Source organism: Molothrus ater, chromosome 3 (genome assembly GCF_012460135.2).
Source record: "Molothrus ater isolate BHLD 08-10-18 breed brown headed cowbird chromosome 3, BPBGC_Mater_1.1, whole genome shotgun sequence".
Lineage (NCBI taxonomy): Eukaryota > Metazoa > Chordata > Aves > Passeriformes > Icteridae > Molothrus > Molothrus ater.
Genome location: NC_050480.2, coordinates 48,009,963 through 48,031,237, shown reverse-complemented (window position 1 = coordinate 48,031,237; position 21,275 = coordinate 48,009,963). Strand labels below are relative to the sequence as shown.

The following is a 21,275-nucleotide window of genomic DNA, read 5'->3' as shown; positions in this document are numbered from 1 at the left end:
TACACCAGATAGGGACTGTGGTTGGTGATGGCTCCCTCACTGATGAGAGAGTGCCGAGAAATTTTACCAACCCTGGTTTAAGAGATGGGTCCCTAGAACCAGTGCTCTAGAGGTTAGACTTGCAGGCACACACAGACCAGCACGGATTGCTTTGCTAATGAGCAGCAGAGCTGGCTGTGGCAGCTCTGAGAGTGGCTGCTCAGTGCAGGGAGGTATCACTACCCTGGATTAAAACCTGCTCACTCCCTTAATCACATTTCATGCCCCAGTGGCCTTACTGAAATGGAGACAATAACAGAAGAGACCTTGGGGATACCAACAAAGCACCTGCAGTGTGCTGTAGTGCAGGTATTAGCCTTAAATTTTCAGCTTGTTAGCTTAGGCCCTGGGAACTGTGAGGCAGCAGTGGGACAGAGCTTTAGTCAAGCTCATTACCACTTACCTGACTGCAGGGCTGGAGAAAGTTTGTAGTTTACTGACTGCCTCTCTCTGGGCAGGGCAGAAATTCCTCCACTGGCTTCCCTAGGATGGCATCCATCAGCAAGTGCTGTGTAGGGATGAGAAAGGTTTTGTCCAATGCAAAGCTTTTGAACAGGGCATTTCTTTTTGTTCTGCACACCAATGCCTCCAAATGCTGGTCACCTCTGTGTCAGTGCTCAGGGACAGCTCTGCATGTGCTACGCTCCAGAGCCAGCTGCCAATGGCTGTACCTGGGCCCTCTGAAGGGAGGTGCAGCATTTGGTCACTGGGCAGTACCTGACACTGACCTCCTCTGGCTGCTGGTAAGACAGTTCAGGATTTGTTTCAGACTTAATTTTTCCTGACAAAGTTGATAGGCTTCTCAGTTCACGTTTTATGTTCATTCCTAAAATTTTATTGTAATAGAAGGGACTGCCAGGTTATCCCAGTGCTTCCTACTGGCTGTGGCATTTCAGTTACCACAGTGACTACAAGGAGGTAGGTTGGGCCAAAACATTGGGCTGGCAATGAAAGACGGGTAATGTTTATTATTTCTCCCATAATATTCTCCTCTTCCTCTGGGTAATTACCATTGTTGTTTAAAAAAACACAAACAGCCAAATATATTAAATCTGTGCTCTGTGTCTTGTCTAACACCACCAAGCTGGCTCAAATGACTGCATCACTCATCTCAGCAAGATTAAGAATCTTAATTAAGGTTCTTCCTCAGCTCATGGCCACTTGAAGAAGGTAGCAGACCACAACTCTGGCATCCTGAAAGGACAAAACAGGGTATAAACTCTTAACAGATCAAGGAATGTCCCTTCCTGTTTTAACAGGAAGGGCTCTTTCACAAACACTTTGCCTGACTGCATCTGAAGCCAGACCTGAAGCCATTTTCCAGCCTGTGGGTTCCTGGAGTTAACCTCCTCAGAAAACATACTACCGTGCTTAACTATTTCATGTGCTATCAGTTAGGGGTTGTTATGCATAAAACATTCAAGGAAAAAAAAAAAAGGAGACAAAGTTTCAGGCCCACAGGACTCAAAGGTGATTTAATTCTCTATGCTTGATATCAGGTTACAACTTTTCTGGTAAAAGGATCAGAGGTCTAACTTACCTTAGACCAATGTGACAATAATTTTTCATCTCAGAAGCATTCGGCCTCTGAGATGTAAAGAAACCTTTTCTATCCAACATCTAACATAAGTCATCCTCAGAATCCTGAAGTATGGAGAGAAGCCAACTGTTGTGGACTACTCAGACTTGACACTGCTCCAAGAAAGCCAGAAAGGTCAGATCCTCCAGGAACTGACAAGAGCAGGACGCTGTTCTTGGCCTGAGATTGGACTTGGGTCTGGGGAACTCCTGGTCACAAGGAGGGACCAGATTTTGGTCATCTGGAGATACTTAACTATGAACAGTGAGCTGTCTAACAAGTTATAGGCATGTCCTCCTGTTGGGCAGGCATTTTGAACCATTTTGAACCATAGTCTCAGACTTGGGTGCATCAGTTCTTTCAAAGAATTTCAGGAAGTAACTATTAGGATCTGAAGTTGTTTTGCATCTTGTTTAGTGTCTACAATAAAGAAAGAAAGCTGAAAGTGCCCCAGAGTCATACAGAGAGTATGTTATAAAGATCAATGCATGCATTAGAAGCAAAATTTTGAATTACCAAAAATAGCAAAACCTCTGCTCATGAAATTAATAACTCACACCAAAAATATACTTACTTCTATTTCCCCTAAAATACAAAACACATAGATAAAGTTGTGGTGAAAATTGAGAAAAAGCATCTAAATTCAAAGCATGTTCTTGCCTATAAGCAAAAGCAAACCCACCCTATGTGCTGATAGGATACCCAGGAATCTGCCTGTACATGTAGACTAGGTGGGAGGATTTGGAGAAATAGTAAGTGGAGTGTTACAGTGGGTATACTCAAGTACAAACCTTACGATCCCTTGAGACTCCAAGAAGTTCACTTCTGTGCAGAAAGTGTGAAGTCTAAATCCTATGAGAAATTGTCAGGAGAAAGGACAGAGTTAGGAAAGATAAATGAACACATGGTGGACATGAACTGGGTAATTACCCTACTGATAAAATGAAGAAACCACCACTTGGTGCCGTCTCGTCACTGTGCCAATGAACATCAGGTTTTCAATACCCCCACTGTGACCTGGCTTGGTACCCTCTCTTGCCTTTTTGCGTTAAACCATCCCTTCTACCATTAACCCAGGCAGATTATTTTGATCTTGGCCTTCTCCAATGGGTGTTTCCTTCAAAAAAGGAGATGGCAATCACTTAGCAAGTGATGACCACACAGTCAGGATTGTCATCATTGCTTTGCACAAGTGAGACAGCTCCTTCTCTCACAGAGACTCAGTTCAGGTCTGAGCTTCTCCAGACCCGTCTTTGTTTTTGTCTAAATGTGAATTAATGATATTCAAGATGGCTGCTCTTTGTTCCAGCATAACAAGTGCTCTTCTTGCATTTTAATGATTAATTCTTCCTGAAAGTGTCAAACTCGATGTGACCCCCTGCCAGCCATCCAGCAAGACAGAGCCCAGGTATTTCTATGGCAGTCTTGGGACTCCATCTCAAAATGTGACTCATTAACAGGCTAGCAGTGCCTGGACAGAGGAACTAGAGAGAAAGAGCTGGAACAATAATCTGAGGCAAATAATCCATGGATCTTGTCAAATGGATCCCACAGAGAGCCACTGCAGCCCTAAAGCACTTTGTCATGAGGCCATTGGACCCATGAGCAGTAAGGTCTGGCAAGCAGAGGCAAGCAGGACCAGCTCTCCCTGGCGAGCAAGTTGCTACCAGACAAATTTAGATGAAATGGTCAGCTCACATTTGGACATTGCAGTCCCAGCACAGTTTAAGCATGGCCATTGACTTGAGACTATGGAGAGTGCTACAGAAGAAAGAAGTAAGAGCAGAATTTGAGAGTGAGGGAGAAGGAAATGAAGTAAATAGGAGCAAGACTTGAAGATAGAGGTAGTGAGCTCCTTGAAATAGCTGTGCTTGCCTTTGATGTAAAATACAAAATCTTGGAAATAAAATGAGATAGGGAAAAAACAGATGGTGTGAGGAAGGATTCAAAAGTGAGGTGATGCACCAGAACTAGATGTGAAGAAATAAGTGATGCAGAAGTGGACTTAGCACAAAAGGCAGCAGATAATCATAACATTTTTTTTGTTTGCAGTTATTGTAAGCTACAGCATCAGCAAAATACAAGAGCGCTTGACTTATTTTCCTCACTAGAAGAAGATACTTGTTTTGAAGTTAAAGTAGACCAAATGTGTTTCTGTGTGAAGAGTTTGCAGTTCTTGGCATGTTAAACATTACTTTAAAAAACTTTCACACCCAAGAGTTACACTCATTTGCTTATCTTTATAGCACATTAAAAAGAAAAAAAAAGTAATACCATAGCTTATTTGATCAAAACAGGAATAGTTTTAAGCCTTCATTCTTATCTTTTCATTGATCACTATAATATAGATGTTTCCTTCTTCAGTTGTGAACATGACTTTCTTATCTCTTAGGTTAAAGCTCTAAATCAAAACAACTCCAGGTCCAACCAACTACACGCTTTGGGGAGTTATGAATTTTTTAGTTTGGCCCTTTCATATGCCCCAGTTCCAACAGAGGTGGTGAGTCACAAGTCCAGCATTTGGAGTCTGGAGTTGGAGTTGAGTTTCCCAGCTTGGATCCACCTAAAATTCTTTTTTTTTTCCTCCAGGAGTACTTACTGCTTGACAGAAAAATGACACATTGTCATGTATATTTCTTTTCTGTTTTGACAGATTTACAACGCTGTATGTCTTGTACCAGTCTCTTCCAGCTATGACAAAGTCAGTCAATATGGGGGTTTTTTTTTATAAAATACAAGTGGCAATTATTTACTCCTTAAAAAAGAGAACCATGAGAGTCTGAGCAAGGGAAGCAAAATGCTTACAACAATACTGCAATACTGTAGGGGAAACGATCTCCTCTAGTGTATGCAGTAGCAGGAGGTGAGGCTGCTGTGCCAGCCTCCCACTCACTTTGTCTCCCATCTGCATGACAGTCTCAGGGTCTGAAATGTAATTCTTTGTTTGCTTCTGGTCCCTGAGGGATGAAACCCCGAGATAAGGTTGATTTGAATAAATCATGTCAGAATTTCTCTCCATCTCTGGTTTGCACCCAGATGATGTATTTTAGATTTTGTGAACCATCTCTACTGCCTGACCTGCAATTAAACAGTTGCTTGGTTCTCTAAAGCACTGCTCAGCTCCCTGTCCCACCAGCTGCTCACAAGCTGCCACTTAGCTTTGAGCGCTGCTCACTTCAAGGGTACAGCTCCTCAGAGTGGGACCTGACCCTCAGATCTTCACTCAGCCAAACTGCCCAGCGTTTTGGTGGGACACAGCCCCTATGAGGAGTAAGAGGATTTGACTCACCATGGTCATGCTGCTGCTGGTTCTTCCTCCCACACAAACCAACTGTTTTCAGTCCCAGAATTTTAGCCTGGATTGTAAATAAACAGTCACCCGGGAAGAAGTGCATTTACCTCCCACCTGATAGAAGCCCTGGGAGTCCTTCATTTCTCTGTTAGCTAATCTGTTTCTAAGGGGAAGAGGGAATAAAAGGGAAAGAGGGGGTTAGAAACAATTTATCTCTCTACTCAGTTTGCCAAAGGCTATGACTGTGGATTGTTTTTCTTCCAACAGCTTGAAAATATTTCCTAATAGCTGCAAATCAGGCTTAATTAAATCTTTTCCTGTGACCTTTTTCCTGTGTTTTTTTTCTTCTCCCCTGCAAAATGGTGAGCAAACCTAGATACCAAATGACAGCTCAAGTCCTCAAACCGCAGATGGCTCTCCCAGAGCCCTTCCCGCAGGCTAGCCTTTCCAGGTTGGCTGTAGGATGGATAACCAACATCACTTTTGGATGAAAATCGTAGTGTTGTTTTCTCATGTAGTATTTCTGGGAGGACATGAAAAACTGGAGGGGGAGGCTTACTAATGAGGCAAAGCAATTAGTATTTTTGTAGGCTTGTTTGTTATACTGCCTGTGTCTTCGTAATGTAAATGCAAATAAACCATCTTTATTTTATTCATAGTTCTAATGGAAAGTCTGTGTCATGGTCTGAACCAGGTGGAAGACAAGATCCAAAGGGGGAACATACGTGGCACAGACTCTCAGTGCATGTGAAGAACCAGGAGACAGGGTGCAATCAGACAGCGGTGATCAAACCCCTCACTAAAGACTGCCACGGCCAAAGTCTGACTTTTACTGACATCAGCACTAAGACTCTGTACAATGTGGTGGAGGAAGAAGACAGAGAGCCCGTTCACCTCAACCAGTCCAACAGCCCTTCCATGGTAGTGCACAGGCGGGTGGCAACGACCCCCCCGCTGCAGGCCACGGCAGAGGAAACTCAACTCTTCTTACCTGAGCAGTCCCCCAAGACCCTGCCCCTGCAGCCACAGTCTCTCATGAACCAGCTGCAAGGAGTGGTCAACAAGTTTGCCACCGGCATCCCTGACTTCAACTGCTGTCCTCCCCACTCCCGGCTCAGGGAACGGCATGCAGCCCCCCTGCCCACCCCCGCCACCGCAGCAGCCGCCCCTGCAGCCTTTCCAGGTGGCTGCCTTCAGCCAGGAGCCCCTGTCTCCCCCAGCTGAGGAAGCCGAGAGTGAGAAGGTAAAGCTCATTCAGGGATATGTGTATGAGAAGAGCACAGAGGAGGAGGAGGACGAGGAGCCGGCAACCAGCAAACTGACTCTCGAAGACTCTCCGGCGCTGACGCCCCCATCCCCTTTCCGGGATTCAGTGGCTTCGGGCAGCTCCGTGCCCAGCTCCCCCGTGTCAGAGTCGGTGCTCTGCACACCCCCAGATGTGACCTACGCCTCTGTCATCCTGAGGGATTATAAGCAAAGCTCATCCACCCTCTAGATGCTGCAAGAGACAAGACAGGAAGGACTTTGGCAGCTGCCCACTGGGAGGACTTGTGGAGACAAGCCTCCCAGGGCTGCAGGAGAGAGAGCAGAGAACAAAGTGACAAATGGCAGGGCAAAAATTTCATCCTGCACTTAAATAACTAAAATGAAACAAAAAGATAATAAAAAAATCATTCTGAGGGCTCAAGATTATCTATCTTTTAAAATAAAAGTACTTTGGGAAAATGTTAGGAAACCACAACAAAGCACAAACTAAAGGAACAACTTCTATAGCAAAAAAAAAAAAAAATAAAAAGAATAAACACGCAGGAAAAAAAATATAATCACACTTCGTCACACCCTTTCTTGGCAATGCTTGAAAAGGACTCTGGTAAGTGTGACCTGGAGAAGTCATTAGCACACCTCATGACTGCTGTTTGTCTGCTATGGGAGTAACACCCCCAGGAGCCGTAAGGGCAGAGTGTGGTGCGGGGGAACAAAGCTACTTGTATATGAGACATATATGCATAAATACTTTTTTCCTGGTTTCTACAGGTAGTATAACTGTGGAACTTTATTTTGGGGAGAGGAGATGAGACAATGTGAAAGCACATGGATCTTACTGACTCCTATCTGAACGATTTGTTCTTCATACTAGGCTGCTTTTTGGGGGATTTGGGCTTCTTTTAATGCTGATTGTGAACAGAGCAAGAAATATGATCAAGTTAAGACTCAAGAGGTTTCTGAAGAAAGCCTTGCCATAGTACTTGTAACATGATAAGGACTTAGAAAAACTGCCCTTTTGTAAAAGGTTGTAAACCACGTGGCTAAACTGTTACACAACATTTCCTGTAGCAGAACAATATTTATTGACTATCTTTTCATAAAACAACATATTTTGCCATGCCATTGCATCATTCCTTTGTGTTACTTTGGAAACAAATGCATTGAGAAATAGCTGTTTACTTAGAGCAACAACTGTTAGTCTGGAGAAAGGGCAATTCCACGCTGGGGGTTATGGAGCCTCCAGGCAGGAGAGTGAGGGTACGTTTGTGTATCTGTATGCGTGGGTACGGTGTGTGTGAAGAGTAACGTCCAATAACTACCACTGGAAGATTGTCTTATATACTATGAATATTTTTATGTTTAAATCATGTTTTTATATCGCGTTGGTACAAATATTCGATAGATCTTTGAAGGTTTGTATGCTGTGCTAACACATCCTTTTTTTCATATACAAGCTGAGACAGTCGTTACCCTTATAATAGGGTGCTTTGTTTTGCAGATATTTTATGAAGTAGATATATGATATTAATAACCAGTGCATTGAGAACTTGTTATTTTACATGTTTTGCAGCAAGTGTGGCTAACAAAAAAAAAAAAAAAAAAAAACCAAAAAGAAAGCTGTTTTAGAACTTGCAGGTGAGACACAGGAAAAGTAAACCAACTATTTCACTGCTTCAGATAATTTAAAATGAAATCATGTCAGGACAGGAAATTTCATCAGTGCTTAATGTGTGCATAAATTCCCAGGTTTTGCTATTGACAGTTCTTTTAAACCCTTGATGATGTTTGGTTGCATGTTCTTTTCTTATGCATTCACTTCTTGTGTTTAATATACGATATAGCTTAAAGGTCACTTCCAGGCATTTGTAGTTCTGTCATTTATTCCTCTTCCTCCTCTATCTTTCATGTGTTTCCTAGAGATGGTCCTAATCTAAAGCTCCCAAATGACTGGCGTGATAAAAGTCCAGGTCTAATTGCTGCGATCTGAACTTAATTATAATGATGATTACCTATTTATAAATGTGCTTATTATACATACACAGATCAGGATTTTAGCTGCTATGATCTTTGCTAGTGCTGCTGAATTCAGCTGAGGACGATGATCTGTCCCACAGTTCCACACTTTATTTCAAAAAATATTTTAAAGGAATGTCTTCCTGTTAATATAGTTGCAAACCTTGATTTTAACCATGTTTCTTTTGAATATTCTACCAGAGCTTTTCTGAATTAATCATAATTCGAGTATTTTTTTTTCTTTTCACTTGAATTTTAAAAAGTCCCTCTTGTTATCAATTCATCTCTGAAGATCCAAATCTCATAGTTTTTCCCTAATTATGCAGTATTGGTTTTGGAATGTTTGGCTCATATTCAAAACCAGAGACAGTCTTTTTTTCTCATCCTCTTTTCACAATATTTGGTCCTTTCAATATTACTTGTGGCCAATTGCTATCATTGTCCTGATGTGGAAAGCATGAAATGACTTTGCCCAAAGACAAGTTTTTGTCAGTATACTGATGTCTCTATAATGAATTGAAGACACCTGAGGGTTAGTCAGCTGATTTTTTTGCTCTGCTTGGGGCTTTTAGGGGGATATTTTCTGTTGCTGTTTCTTTTATTTAAAATGCTGATTACTCCTTAAAGCAGTGAGAAAAATGCCATCTTTTCTGATCACTGCACTGGCAATGAATTCTATCTGCTAACAATTGTAGTATAAGATCTGCTGTGCTGTTTCCAAAAACATACATTGTCAGTAGCACAGATACTAAGAAGCAAGTCTTTGAAGATCTGAGAGAGATAAGAAAAAGAAATTCAGCAGATTTGTATAGACAAGGAGATGGCAATGTGGCAAGGTACTATACTGTTTTCATATCTGTCTGCTTTGAGCATATTAAGCACTGATTTTATTACTGCAATGTAATTATATCATGAGTAGGAGTTTTCTTGAAATTCAGTATATTAGCTTTTAGTTTGTAATTGTTAAAACTGGAAACATACACATACGTAAATATATCTAAAGAGCAAGAACTCACCTTGTGTATGCAGCTGTATGAGCTACAAAGCTTTCTGTAGAAGTTCTTTCTTTTGGTCTGTCAAATGCTTGATGAAAACTGCCTTTTTGTCAAAATGATCTTGAAAATGCTGTAAAATAAATATTTTCTATTTATTATTTAAAAATAGAATGCCACAATTTTTAATTATTTGTTTCTTGAGTAGGAAGTAGTCATGTATAGTAGTTCATTGTTCCAGGGCTTTTCAGCATCATGAATAAGAGACAGTGGGATATTTAAATGAGGTAGGTATTGATTAAATTGTGTCATGAAGGTGAGATGGTGGAGGGTTGGAGGACTTTGGCTTAGGTAATAATCCTCAGTGTTTTGGCTTCTTAATAAAATTCAGAAGCACTGTAACTATGCATTCAGGCAGACAAGTAGTAGAAGAGAATTCAATAGGAAATGACAGAAAACTTTGCTTCCCAAGGACATGGGAAAACAGCAGCCCTTCTCTAAAAATCGTCTTTGAGATGTCTGCTTCTCCCATCAGGGAAATTGCAATATGTTTTCTTGACAGCTATAAATGATAGGCATTGATCCACCCTGGCATTTTGTGTCCTACCTTTACTGCTTCTGGATAGAGCAAAGTACTGGGACTCCTGCTCTGCAACTCACAGGCACTGTGGCTTTTTGGCTGTCTCCTGAACTGCTCTGTGCCTCAGCAAGATGCTTCTTGGAGGGCTGCTGGGTTTTTCAGAAACAAGTGGCACTAAACATAGAAAACCTAGATCTTTTTATCTTTACACTTGTGAATAGGCCTGTGGCTCCTTTGTTTGGATCTGGCCTTGCAAGAGCCCGTGTCTGAGGAGTCAGTCCACCTACAACTACTGCAATGTAGGAGTACAGACAGTAACATTTCATTCTGTGGTAAGTGCCAAAAGTTTGGTCTCTTTGTTCATAGAGGTTTTCTCTTTTTTTATCCCTTTTTCTTTTTGTTTTCAAAATCTTTTCTGTCTATGTCTTAGTAAGAGTTCTGCTGGCCAAGTGTATTCAGTTACAAAAACATCTTCAGAGAAACACAGCACTTACTCACCTCTAGAGCACCCAGTGCAATGCTGCACAAGCTGGTGAAAAAAAAATCTAGAGCAATTTTTCACTGGCTAAATGGATGGCTGGACCAGAACCACGGAGCAGCAAAGCACACTTGAGATTTAGTCTCCATCCTGCTGTCAAGGACAGAGTGTTGGCAGCTCCACCAGCCCAGCCCATGCCCCTCCACCCAACCTCTACTCAATGACTTGGGTCTCCAGACTGGTGTCAGGTACACTGTGCATGGAGTAAGTGGCTACCAAAAGAAAAAGGCAGTGGAAATTTGGCCCCTGGGCTTGTATCCATCACTCTTTAGACAAAAACAGGAACAGGCTGCTAATATCTATACTACACAAGGTCTGAGTGACTGTTAAAAATGCTTCTTATATGGAAGTGGGAAAAGAGTGCAGATTGCATTGTTGTGGTCGTTTTTTTTTTACCAAATAAATGAGTCACTAGACACTTGGCAAGTATCTGTCTGCAAATCATTGGGAAGGAGAAGCAGACACTGTAGCCTATTTTTATCTGTGTAAGATTCCCAACAGGGATATTAGCAAAGAAGAAGATAAGGAATGCCACACTGCCAAGTGCGTGGTACTACCACAGGCCCCATATCTGGACCTGGACTCAAATTTTGGCAAACCCTGCAAGCTCCCAAGCAGAGATGGTAGAAGAGAGCAGGAGTGACTGGTTGCCATTTCCAGTACTACAGGTAAATTGTATCCTACTAAAAAAACAAGCAAACTATTCTTTGCCTTTAATTTAACTTCCAGATCTTAGTAAATCACACAAAACAGGATGGCTCCCACAAGAGAGCAGGTCACTCTTTGGCACCAAGCAAGAGCATTTGTTTTCTACTTGGTTTCACTGTGGGCGTAAGCAATGTATCTCTACAGAAGTAAAATATCGTCGTGAGTTGTGGGTTTCCATAACCAAAAGGCCTCTAGGTAGGTGGAGAAGCAGCTGGCACAGATACCAGTGCAGACAGATAAGAGTTTAGGAGTGGTATGTATCTATGACATTTAATCCACCCACTTTATTTATTGCACACCGTTCAATGTGTAGGTGGCATGAGATCCATTCCCCCACCTACGCCACAGTATGGTGTGTGGGACTCCTACCTCCCCGTGCTGCTCTGAGGCTGAACCAGGAACAGATCTGCAGGACCTCCCTCCTGGAAAGATGGTGTGCCTGAAGGACTGGCTCAGGGCAGACCAGTCTCTGGTCAGGTCCCTGCTTTCCTAACACAGGGTATCTTTGCAGTGCACCAAGAGCGTATTTTCCTTGCAAGTGTCACCTAGAGATGGGGAAGTTCGGTGCCTTGGAATGCCTCAAAATAAGTCAATAGTTTAAAAGGAGCTGTTTCCCCAGCTGCCCTCCAGCAGCCCCTGGTGAGGTGTGCCCCACAGCTGAACAGACTGTCAGTCCCACAGCCATAATCCAGGCTGTGATGGTCCATCGCTCTCCGCGTGCTCAGCAGCCCGTGCTGCCCTGTCGGTGCTGTACATACAGCCCTGAGCAGGTGCCTGGGGGGACCTTCACACTGCTGCTCCCTGAGCTGCTGGCACTCAGAGGTCTGAGTGGCACTGAGGGCCCACTCTGGCCTTCACTGTTCCCAATAACACAGGGAAAGTGATGGAGCAAAAAGAAAGGCAACAACTTGACCTCGCAAGAAAGGCAGGCAGGACTGTGCTGTGGAGCCAGCAGTGTGTCCCTTATGGCTTCTGACAAAGTCCTGACAGCTCCTGGGGTTTGCATCTCAACAGACATAAGGAGTTGGCTCTTCATTCTTTAGCTACTCTTGTTAGGTAACACTATAATAGACAAACTGCAAAATTATCAAGGCAAAATGCTTAAATACCACTGCTGGGAGCGATGTCTCTCATGGAAGCTGAATCTGAGCAATGTTTTCAAAAATGTATGCTATATGAGTTTTTTAATATATCTTTTAGACTTGAAAATGCACTGACAAATCAATGTCTTTTTATTTAGGGAAGGAAGCAAAAATGAGTGTGTTTTCCTGGGATGTGTTATACATGTTTTGTTTGAACACTTAAACAGAACAATTAAACTGTATTTTAATTTGGCAGGCACCTTGGTAATTATTTTGATTTTTTGCTGGTTTGTTTCTTTTTTTTTGGGGGGGGGGGGGGGGGGGCATTGGATTGATGTTTTTTCTTTTCTGCTTAAAAATAATGCCTAGAATACTTAGCAAGGTTATTAACTGTGCCAGGATTTTCATGGGCATCTGTGTGATGCTAATTTAGAAACTGAAGCCTCTCAGTGCCAAGATCCTCAATGTGTGTGAATCAGCGTTAAGTCCTGAATTATGTCATTTTCCTTGAGAAGCTGGCTGAGTACCTGTGCTGTTAACTTTTGAGTTTCTTCAAGATTCATTTCCCACCCCAAGCTCCATTTTGCAGTTGTGAAGATGTTGTTCTTATCTCTGCTTTTGAGGCTGCTGTTGCTCATTGTTCTTGTCATTTGATGCGATGCCTTTGCACCAGCCTTGGCACAACTACAGGGGGAAGTGCCCATCAGGCTGCAGCTCCCCAACAGTGCCAAGAGATTTTCCTTCTGAGTTCCATTTCCCTTTTTGAGAGGTGGCTATGCTGCATGCCCTCCAATGTGTTTTTTGTGCTCTTCTGGGGCAATCTGGCACAAGTCACACTGCTAGGCATGAATGTGGTGCATCACAGCCCGGCCCTCAGCTCTGACCCCAGTTCAGCTCTTGATTCTTTCAATGACTTCGGGATGTTCATCTACTCAAGGGTATTTCAAAGCTGCATAAGGGAACTGTGTTCCCTTACAATGGACACAAGAGAAAACTGAGCTTAGAAACCTTTAGATATGTTTAAAAACTCAGCTGGTCTTTCCTTTCAACTCAGGCCTGAACACAGGAGAAGGGTGTATAAATAAAAGAAAATTTTCACAGTCCTTTTACTCTCTTTCTCACCTTGATCTCAATGCCAGTTTACTCCAGCTCATTCTTACTCAGCCTCTTTTTATAGCATACATGGCATAACTGTGGAAGTGGCACCATGCAGTTCAATAATTTTGAATCATTTTCTGTATTTACAGTTATGTCATGATCAGTGTTAAAGGAAGATTTGTGATGTCTGTGAAAGCTTAAGGAATAAAAAAGAGTACAAAATGAGAAGGCACAACAGTCACATCAGCTGGGGCAAGCTTAGATGCTGCAGCCATAAAAATCATCAAAAAGACTACAGTCTACAACACAGTTAATCCTCAGGAGGACAGAAATGCTAGCAGGTCTAAGGAGAACTAATTTTCCCAGCAAAATCCAGGCTTTGAGTCTCAGCTCCAGAATAAAGCTGTGTCGTCAGATTGCAATACCACCATTTGAAAAACACTCAGAGCCTTTTCCTCCTTAGTGCTGGGTTGTTTTGTTTAAGGTAGATATCATCATCTTCAGTGGCTGCTGTGCACAGACCTTTCCCCAGCACTTACAAAACATTCAAAGCCTTTCTCTCCTTAAAGCTGTTTTTTAAGGTAGATGTTATCAGCTTCTGTGCGAGGCATACCCTGTCCATGGCAGGCTGGGCATGGGGCAGTGCTGGAAGCAGGATCAGGACCCGGGTAGCAAAAGCTTTCTTGCACAGTGTTCTTGTTTTAGACATTTGTGTTTGTATTTCCTGTCTGCATTTAGAGCTCTCTGAGCCCCAGCACCTCTGTTCATAGCAGCATGAACAACACACAGCTTGCAAAAACAGCACAGCAAGCAGTATTTACTTGCTCTGTTGCTGGGACTTTCCCTTATCTATGTGCTCCATCTTGCTGTCACAAACAGCTTGTCACCTGTGACACAAAGGGGCAAGCCTGACTGAAGAAACAGGGGAGACAAACACTTTATGCAAAGGCCTCTTGGTGCTAAAGGCAGGGAACACTTATTTACAGAGATCAGGCATGTCCCACAGGAGAGTCCCCCACATGCACAGGAGACAAGGTGCCCACACTGTCACTGGCTGAGGATGAGAGACAGGGCACATGGAGCCCTCTCAGGCTCCTTGAGACCACAGGGAATTTTACAGGTGCTGTTCACCAAGACAATCAAGATCTATGTGGGACCAGTTTGGGACAAAGAGCTTTGAAAAGGACAAGGATGGGAAGTTTCCCCTTGACATCCTCCTTCAAGGGACTCAGGTCACAGGGTCTGTGTAAGTGTAGCACTTCTTCCTGCTGTGTCTGGGATGGCCTACAGCCCACCAAGGCTCAGCCTCCCTTCACCTTCAGACCCTCCTGAGCTCCAGCCCTAGCTCTTCACACATGTTTCTCTCCTTCCACAGGGGAAGATGCCTGTAGGGAGTTGCAAGACTCTGGCTGTTTTGTTTGCTTGCTCCAGAGGTCTCTGCTGATGCATTTTCATCTGGCTTCTAAGCAAAATGCAAGCTGAAATGGGAACAAGTGTTTGTCCCTGTGGGCACAAGTGGCAGGGGTAGGTCTGCTGTCCCTGACCTGGCTGGGAAGGGAGAGCAATTCCCAACCATGCAAGTATTCCACACAAAGCACATGATAGAAACAAAGGGAGAGGAGCTGCATGAAAGGCCTCTGTGAGTTGTTTCACTCTGATGTCCATGAAATCCTGGCTAAATCATGAAAATCCAGAGTACTGACTGGGCTGGATGAGAGAAGTGGTGCATGCTGCATGCTGTCCAATATACCTTTATATCTTGCTCCTTATGGCCCAAGCTCAGACATCCCTGTCAGCAGTGGATTCTCTCCAAGTTTGTACTCACTGTCACAGTGGCAAAGACAACAGAACGAAAACACAGAAGAGAAGGAGCCCAATTAGGCAACAAGTGCATCTGTCAGCAAGAAGAGCTAATTCTTAAAAGAGCTATTGGGCTTAATAGCTGAGATGTTACGAGTTATTCTTCTACCACTGTGTTAGGCTCAGTCCAGCCAAAGGCTAGGAGTAATTCTTAGCATGAGTATCAAGAAATTAAAATACTCATAGTCCTGTTGTAGTAACACCATGACAAGAATTTCTCCATCTTCTGCTTTTCTGAGACAATCTGAACCCTTTAAAAATTTTTAAGTGGAACTCTAACACCCAAGTTTCACGAGGATGATTAATGTCAAATGACCAAGACAGAGGAATAAGGATCCAGCTCTTAATATTAAAGTTACAGGAGATATATTGATAAAAAGTAATCTTCTCCTTTAATCCGTATTTGAAAGTATAACTGCATCTGTAGAGTAATTCAAAGGAAACCTGTATTATTTCCGACCAGGAAAGGTTCACTCAAGCAGTGAAATATTAATTTTATTTTTTAGTTTACCATAATGTAAAAAATTAGCCTCCTACAGGCCATTGAGTATGTATAGAAATTGTGTCATATCAGCTGGGGGGCACATTATGTCCTACCTGATCTCAAGAAGAAAAGGGAGAAGATTCTCCAGTGAGGAGTATTTTTCCAAACACACTTGGTCATGTTTTCTTCTCTACAAAAGCAACTACATGTAAAGATTCAGTATGCAGGCCTTCCACGTTGCCTAACACACAATGTGTTCAGCTAAAGCCCGATGCTGAGTCATCCAGTCAGGCCAGTTTTGCTAACTTTTCCAAAATCTCTCTCTCTTGCAGGGAACTCATACCTGCCATGAGTGGCTAACATGCAGTTGTCAAGGTTAAGACAAAGAAAAAGAGTCCTCAATAGAAGGCTGGGGACTTCCTTTATTTTGAGAGGAAAGCTCTGCATAAAACCATAAAAAATTACACTTTACACCATATCTTTGCAAAACGATTGAACTACATTTGTCTTCATCATTGACAATCACATCAAGTCATGGTGAAAAGGTACTTACTGGTTTTAATCCAGTAATTAAGAGACATGAATCCACCTTTCAATTGTCGATAATCAGAACTTTAATTTGAAAACAGGAACTAAACAAATTTACCTTCCCATGCCTGAACTGAAACACTGAAGTTAGTCAAGAGAGATTTAAGCCTCATGAACCTCTGCATTTTCTGTCACAATTGCCTCTGAGATTTTTTAAACTGATGGCATGGCATCTTACAGAGTATGTGTTTACACTTGAGCAGCTACGCCCCAGGTCCTTTCTGCCTCTGATATTCATGTCTTTATTCATCCCAGTACAAGACACTCCAACTCTTCAAAGGCATCTGGAAGGCTACGAGCACTCCTTTCCTAGAGCTTTACAGAGCATAAATAGTTATGGATTCAGTCTGTCTGTAATGCAGTGTGTTTGTGTGGGATGTAGCACTGTCCTCCCCATTTGGCAGGTGAGGAGGCTGACACATCGTATACTAACACCAACATTTGCAAATATTTTCCTAAAGCTAAGCAGTAAGTTCTCATTTTGACATTTAAAGAAAAAAAAAATTAGCCTGTTTCAGTTCTTATCTTCTCCTGAAATTAATTGCAGCTACAGATATTAAGCACATATATATAAAACGTGACCTGTTGGTCTCACTTCTAATGGTTTTAGGTACTCTTCTGCAAAAATGTTTCAAACTATTGCTTCAAGGCAAGGATCCTGTAGCACAAATGAGGACTGATGGCACTGAGCAAAAAGAGAAGAGATTCTTCTCTTTCTACCCTACGATTTTTTATCTATACTCATCTTGAACATTAAAGCCTACACTAATGTCCCTTGGTATGATCTAGTTCCAGATCTAGAATTCTGGAACAGGGCATGTCCAAAATAAGACTGATTATTATTCTGTAGTTCAGATTTCTTTTTTGACATGGCTTAGGTCAAAGACTTTAATTTTGTCACCACATAACCATCTGTCATTTACAGGATCTCTCCCTCTCTTGCAGTGCAGAGAATGTGCTCAGATAGTGAGCAGATTCCCAATGCTTTGTTGGTTTCCACCAACATGTGATGAGAAGGGGAGTAAGCTTTCTTTATTCAAATTCTTTCAAATTAATCAAACTAATTTTGTGCCATAACTCTCCTGTGAGGCATGGGGCTTAGTCACACAAAGATACATATAAAACTGAGACAGAGAGAGAAGGGTCACACCATTAACTGTGGGTCCCCATTTTGGCTAAGCTACTTCAATTTACATAATATTATAATATTATAAGGAAGTCATAAATAAGATCACAGCTTTGCTATTTTGGTACCACATATGGCTGCCCAGAGATGGAAATAAAGCCTAATGTTTTAACTTGATGAAAGATAGTTGTCTAATGTCTTTCAATTCCCCTCTTCATTTACTACATGATTTTCACTTACCACATAATTTTTATTTACTACATGAACGTGATTCACTCCCAAAACAAGTTAATCCTGCTACAGAATAGAAAAATAGCCCATAGGAAAATGGTGTTTGCTCCCATCTTTAAAAGCTGTCTTCACTTGTCTATACAAAAGGAACAAAACAAGGTTATGCTATTTAAGCATAAACTATTTATATGGGGAGCATCTTTTGACCATTTTGACCATCTTTTTCAAGCTGTGACATGGCCTGGGCTTGCACTCACCAGCAGAGCAGGTCCAGCCTCATGGCTGCTGTTCATGGTTTGGGCTGTGTTGATTCACTGCTCAGTCCTTGCAGCACCTGAGTGGTGACAAGGGATCCTCACCCCACCACAGCCCAGCCTTACAGGATGGTGGGGTGCTTTTGCCAGGGAGTTTACAGCATGTGTTGGGATCTCTGGCTCACCCTGGGAGAAGTGCTTTGTGTCAGATGGGTCTGCTTCCCCACTGATCTCCTAGAACTTCTCTGCTCCAGGGAGAAGTTCCCAGTCTCCATGCCAAGTACCTCATATCCCTCTGGCAGACACAGCTCAGGCCCAATCTCCATAGTAAACTCAGACTGAATTTCAGTGCTTGTTAAAGAAATGTTGGATGTTATTTTTTTTTTAAGTGAACAAAAGGAAGTCTTTTATTTGAACATTTAAAATTCGGGTTGGTTGAACTCTTGGAAAATCACAGCCCAAATACTTTAATGATGTTTCCAGCAGCTTCAAGAAAAATCTTACAGCAGGAGATGCTCTAAAGCTTTAAGTTAATGCCAAGTAGCATTCCTCAGCAACACATGTTAGAGTAGACCATCAGCCAAATTCAGAAGTAAAGGAAAGCTCCTTTCCTGCTGTAATTCCTGCTCAGTGGCATATCTTTTTCGGTCCCAATCTACTGTCAAGCAGTCTTTCTGGATGAAAATCTAGATGCATCCATTTCCCTGACGTTTATTGTGACAGTGTGCTATTATGATGAAAGAAAAGTTATTCATCTGGGAATCACTTGACAATATAAATGGTGCTATTTTGAGCTTTTGTTGCCACTACAATTAATCAAGAGGCAATCAGTTTGGTGGTTTGCTTTTTTCTTTTCTTTTCTTTTTTGCTTATTCTATAGTTTATTTAAGAAATCTGGCAACTTCCTTTGCTAAGTAGTGCTAGTTTTTGTATTCAGTCCCGTTAAAAGCCAGTTTTTAGCAATTTAGCAAGAAGGACTCTGCAGCAGCTTTTAATAGTGTCACATGCTCGGGCTTAATGGGAAAGACATAAAATGAAGGATGTAAAAAATACTGCAAAGACTGATGAAGCTCCTTTTCCCCCATGGCTAGTTCCATGTGCAGGCACATCCAGCCTGCTCCACCTGACAGCATTCCCATCCATTTCCCTTTGGTTTAGTTCTGTGTATGTGCAGTGGGGCCCTGGTATTTCATCAGTCACTTCAGTGGAAGGGACCTGCTGGGGAATGATGTAAGAAGCCATAGAGGAGCCATAAGATCTCTGGTGTCTCTGTTTTGGTGAAATAAATGACAGACATATGAGAACACCAAAAAAGTTTACTTCATAATCTACAGTATTGGTAGGAATGCTGCTTACCTAGAGCAGATAGATGTAACATGATATAATAGTCTCTAATGGATGATTAACAAATAACAAGTAATTGGTATTGCCAACTTCTTCTTTTCTCACATCTAAAATAAACTCAGTGAACTTCTCTATGGCAAGGAAAAAGCCTTCTAATCTGTAATCTGAAAAGGAAGAAAAATCAAATAGTACTATGTGTCTAAAATGGAATAGAAGAAATCCCATGTTCAATAAGACAGACAAGCATCTCAGTGAAGAAAAACAGTGAGAGAAAAAAGAGAAAATGTTGTAAACTCTCGTTACTTAGGCAATTTCCTCATAGCTTTAGCAACATGTAAGAAGTAAGAGTCAAAAAGATTGGGATTTTTAAAATTTTAATTAAACATTCTATTAGCTTTAAAAGAGTACATCTCTTGCCCCTTTCACTCACCTGAACTTAAAAGGAATGTACATATCAGCCAATAGGAAAGTTAAATAAATAGATAAATAAATCAAATGGGATTTTATGTAATTTCCAAGTACACAGCAAGTGGTACTGAGGGCAATCAGGAAGAAACAGTAGATGTGGTTTTATCTGTTTGCTTGGATGCTCCTTCCCTTTTTCTCTCATTTTGTGATTCTCTCTGAATTGCAGATTTTATCCTATAGATGGGGAATCTGGCACATTTTAGGATTCCATGAATGCAGAGCTCATTATTTCTGAATAAATAAATAATGTTTCTGTTATCGGAAGACAGAAAACCAGATTCATTTGTATGAATCCATTTTGACTGCTGTATCTCACCTACAGGGTCAGTGGAATATACAGGTAAATCACTCATAGTCAGTGGAATTCATAAAAGGTCATTGATCAGACCCTGTGGTCTCATAACATCAGGAAGAAGGCAGGATTTTATTATTCCACAGTGATGCACTGAGACTCCAGACATCCACAGGGAGTCCTTGAGCACATTCTCTCCATAGGATGCCAATGTACACATGCAGTTGAATGCCAGACCTCTTTTCATCTGGGGTTGTTCACAAAGTGTGGTTGGTGATACATAATGTGAGGCTGACAAAGCTGACAAAGCTAGCAGTATCCTCTTAAAAAAAAAAAAATCTGAGGTGAAAAAAATGAAGCATTTTCATGGTTCAAAAAAGAAAAACTTCAAAAAGATTTCAGAAAGTATTATCTTGGCTGTGCTCCCAAGCACTTGAGAGATGACTGCCAAAGTATTAAATCTCCAGTAAGATAAAAATATCTGTTCATACACACACACACACACACACACACATTCAATATGCATCTAAAAACCTATTCAAATAATATTAAATGATTCAAACTGGCACAAGCATGAAGCCTGCAGAGAATATGGCAATCCCTTCAGTAACTGTTGCCTTGTCCACAGAAACTTTGCCAGAGCGAAATTCTATAAAAGATCCAAGCTCCAAGCACATCTCCTGCCTTACTGCCACAGCACAGGAGGCATCTCTTCCAAAAAGATTTGCAGCTTCTTTTAAATTTAGGGCACAATGTACCCTGCAACACATTTCCTCCCACACTAACAGGGAGACTGCAAACACAGGTGATAATGTTTTTCAGCTATTAGTTTTTAATAATTCTGGAAACTTGCTCTGAGTTCATTTATTAATTAATATTTATTTGCTAAATTTTTCTTGACGGTAACTGCTGCTTTTACCACTGCCCTGTTTCCAGTACCGTTCTACTACGACACCACTGAAAAATCCTCTTTTCCCAAAAAGGGAATGAATACCATAAATTTCTGGCAAAGGAATCCTGTCCAAAGGCACAGTCCTAAAGTTCTAAAGACACCATCAAGCACATGGTTCTAATGGTTCTTCTCTTGATAAACAAGAAGCTAAATAGCAAGTCTGACTGTAAATGTGGGAACTAATAAAATCAGTCTCTGGTAGCAACATGCAACAAGCCCAGAAGCTTTGCAAATGGCCACATGGTCATGACCATAAACTTCACACCTCCTCAGTGTTTATTAAATGTCTCTCTCCTGAACCTAGGAGCAAGAACAGGGTTTAATGAAGGTAGGTGGAACCTGGAACTGACAAAGCAATATGTTTTTCTTCTGAATATATATTTCATTAAAAGCTCCATGCCAGTCAGCCACTTGTAATTCCGCATGAGATAGGGAGGAATTCTGTAATAAGTAGTTAAGTGTCTTGCCTAGAGAGATACATCACCACTT

At 41.7% G+C, this 21,275-nt stretch overlaps 1 protein-coding gene across 1 annotated transcript in view; it reads left to right on the top strand.

The window, feature by feature from the left end:
* The window catches only part of GRM1 (glutamate metabotropic receptor 1), a 181,161-nt gene extending 171,806 nt beyond the window's left edge, over positions 1-9,355 (top strand). The window contains 2 exon segments of the mRNA XM_036379625.2: positions 5,570-6,002; positions 6,004-9,355. Coding sequence (XP_036235518.1) covers positions 5,570-6,002; positions 6,004-6,405 — 835 coding nt within the window. The 3' untranslated portion in view covers positions 6,406-9,355.
* The last annotated feature ends 11,920 nt before the right edge of the window (positions 9,356-21,275 follow it).